The sequence below is a fragment of the Salvelinus sp. IW2-2015 genome, unplaced genomic scaffold (assembly GCF_002910315.2).
Source record: "Salvelinus sp. IW2-2015 unplaced genomic scaffold, ASM291031v2 Un_scaffold4144, whole genome shotgun sequence".
Classification (NCBI taxonomy): domain Eukaryota; kingdom Metazoa; phylum Chordata; class Actinopteri; order Salmoniformes; family Salmonidae; genus Salvelinus; species Salvelinus sp. IW2-2015.
In genome coordinates, this window is record NW_019945416.1 from 24,404 (window position 1) to 25,409 (window position 1,006).

The 1,006-nt window shown below is 48.5% G+C and overlaps 1 protein-coding gene across 1 annotated transcript in view; it reads left to right on the plus strand.

Annotated features, from left to right (window-relative positions):
- The window catches only part of fbxl8 (F-box and leucine-rich repeat protein 8), a 13,928-nt gene extending 12,933 nt beyond the window's left edge, over nucleotides 1-995 (plus strand). Inside the window, exon 3 of the mRNA XM_070441506.1 lies at nucleotides 606-995. Coding sequence (XP_070297607.1) covers nucleotides 606-895 — 290 coding nt within the window. The 3' untranslated portion in view covers nucleotides 896-995. The remainder of the gene's footprint in view (nucleotides 1-605) is intronic.
- Nucleotides 996-1,006: the final 11 nt, after the last annotated feature.

The following is a 1,006-nucleotide window of genomic DNA, read 5'->3' on the forward strand; positions in this document are numbered from 1 at the left end:
TGAGCTTTTGGGTATCTACTACTTAACCTACACATGCCTACACAATGCCTACACAATGCCTCCATAATGCCTCCATAATTTCCTACACAATGTCGCCATCTTAGCTGTCGCACATCTTGCATTCCTCGCCATCTTAGCTGTCACACATCTTGCATTTCCCAGCATCTTTGCAGGAACTAGTCGTTTTCTATGTGATGCGGACACATGCAGAAATAGATGACAGCTCGTCACACAGTGCTACCAAAACCAACGTCTACACACATGCAAGAGGCAAATCTCACACAAAACAAAAACATGGATGTATTTTCTTTCTGAGTTTTCTCCGGTATATGTAGAACCACCTGAAACTGAACACAGACATTTTATAAGATAACTGTTTTGGAAGCCATGCTGCAGCGAGTGGTTTAGACCGCTCGACGAAAATCAACTACTTCAAGAGGTCTCAGAGCGAATGACGTCACTGATTTGAACGCTACTARCGCACCGCTAACTAGCTAGCCATTTCAAATCGGCTACAGTAAGTCTGGGGCTACAACAAGAATGAGTACTGTTGGGAGGCCTTGAGTTTAGAACCACCATGCTAAATGACACTAATGTGACTATAGGTCACGACCTGGAGGAAGGGCTGGAGGCTGCTCTTACTGCAGCGCCGGAACACGTGGGAGGAGCCTTCCTCTCCCACTTGGACCTGAGGGGTGTGCCCTTCACCCTCAGCCAATCCCTGGTGAGGGCCTTGGCCCGGCAGAGCCCCAACCTGAGGAGTCTATTGGTCAACAATCAGACACTGGTGTGTAAGGTGGAGCCAGAGGCTGTGGTGGAGGTACTGGGACTGTGTCCACTTCTCAACACACTAGGGCTGTTCTATACCAGGTATGGAGAGAACCATGTTGCTTAACCCCTGGGCTGCGTTCCAAATGGCCCCCTACCCCCTATATAGTGCACTACTTTAGACCAGAGCCCTATTCCCTATATAGTACACTACTATAGACCAGAGCCCTATTCCCTA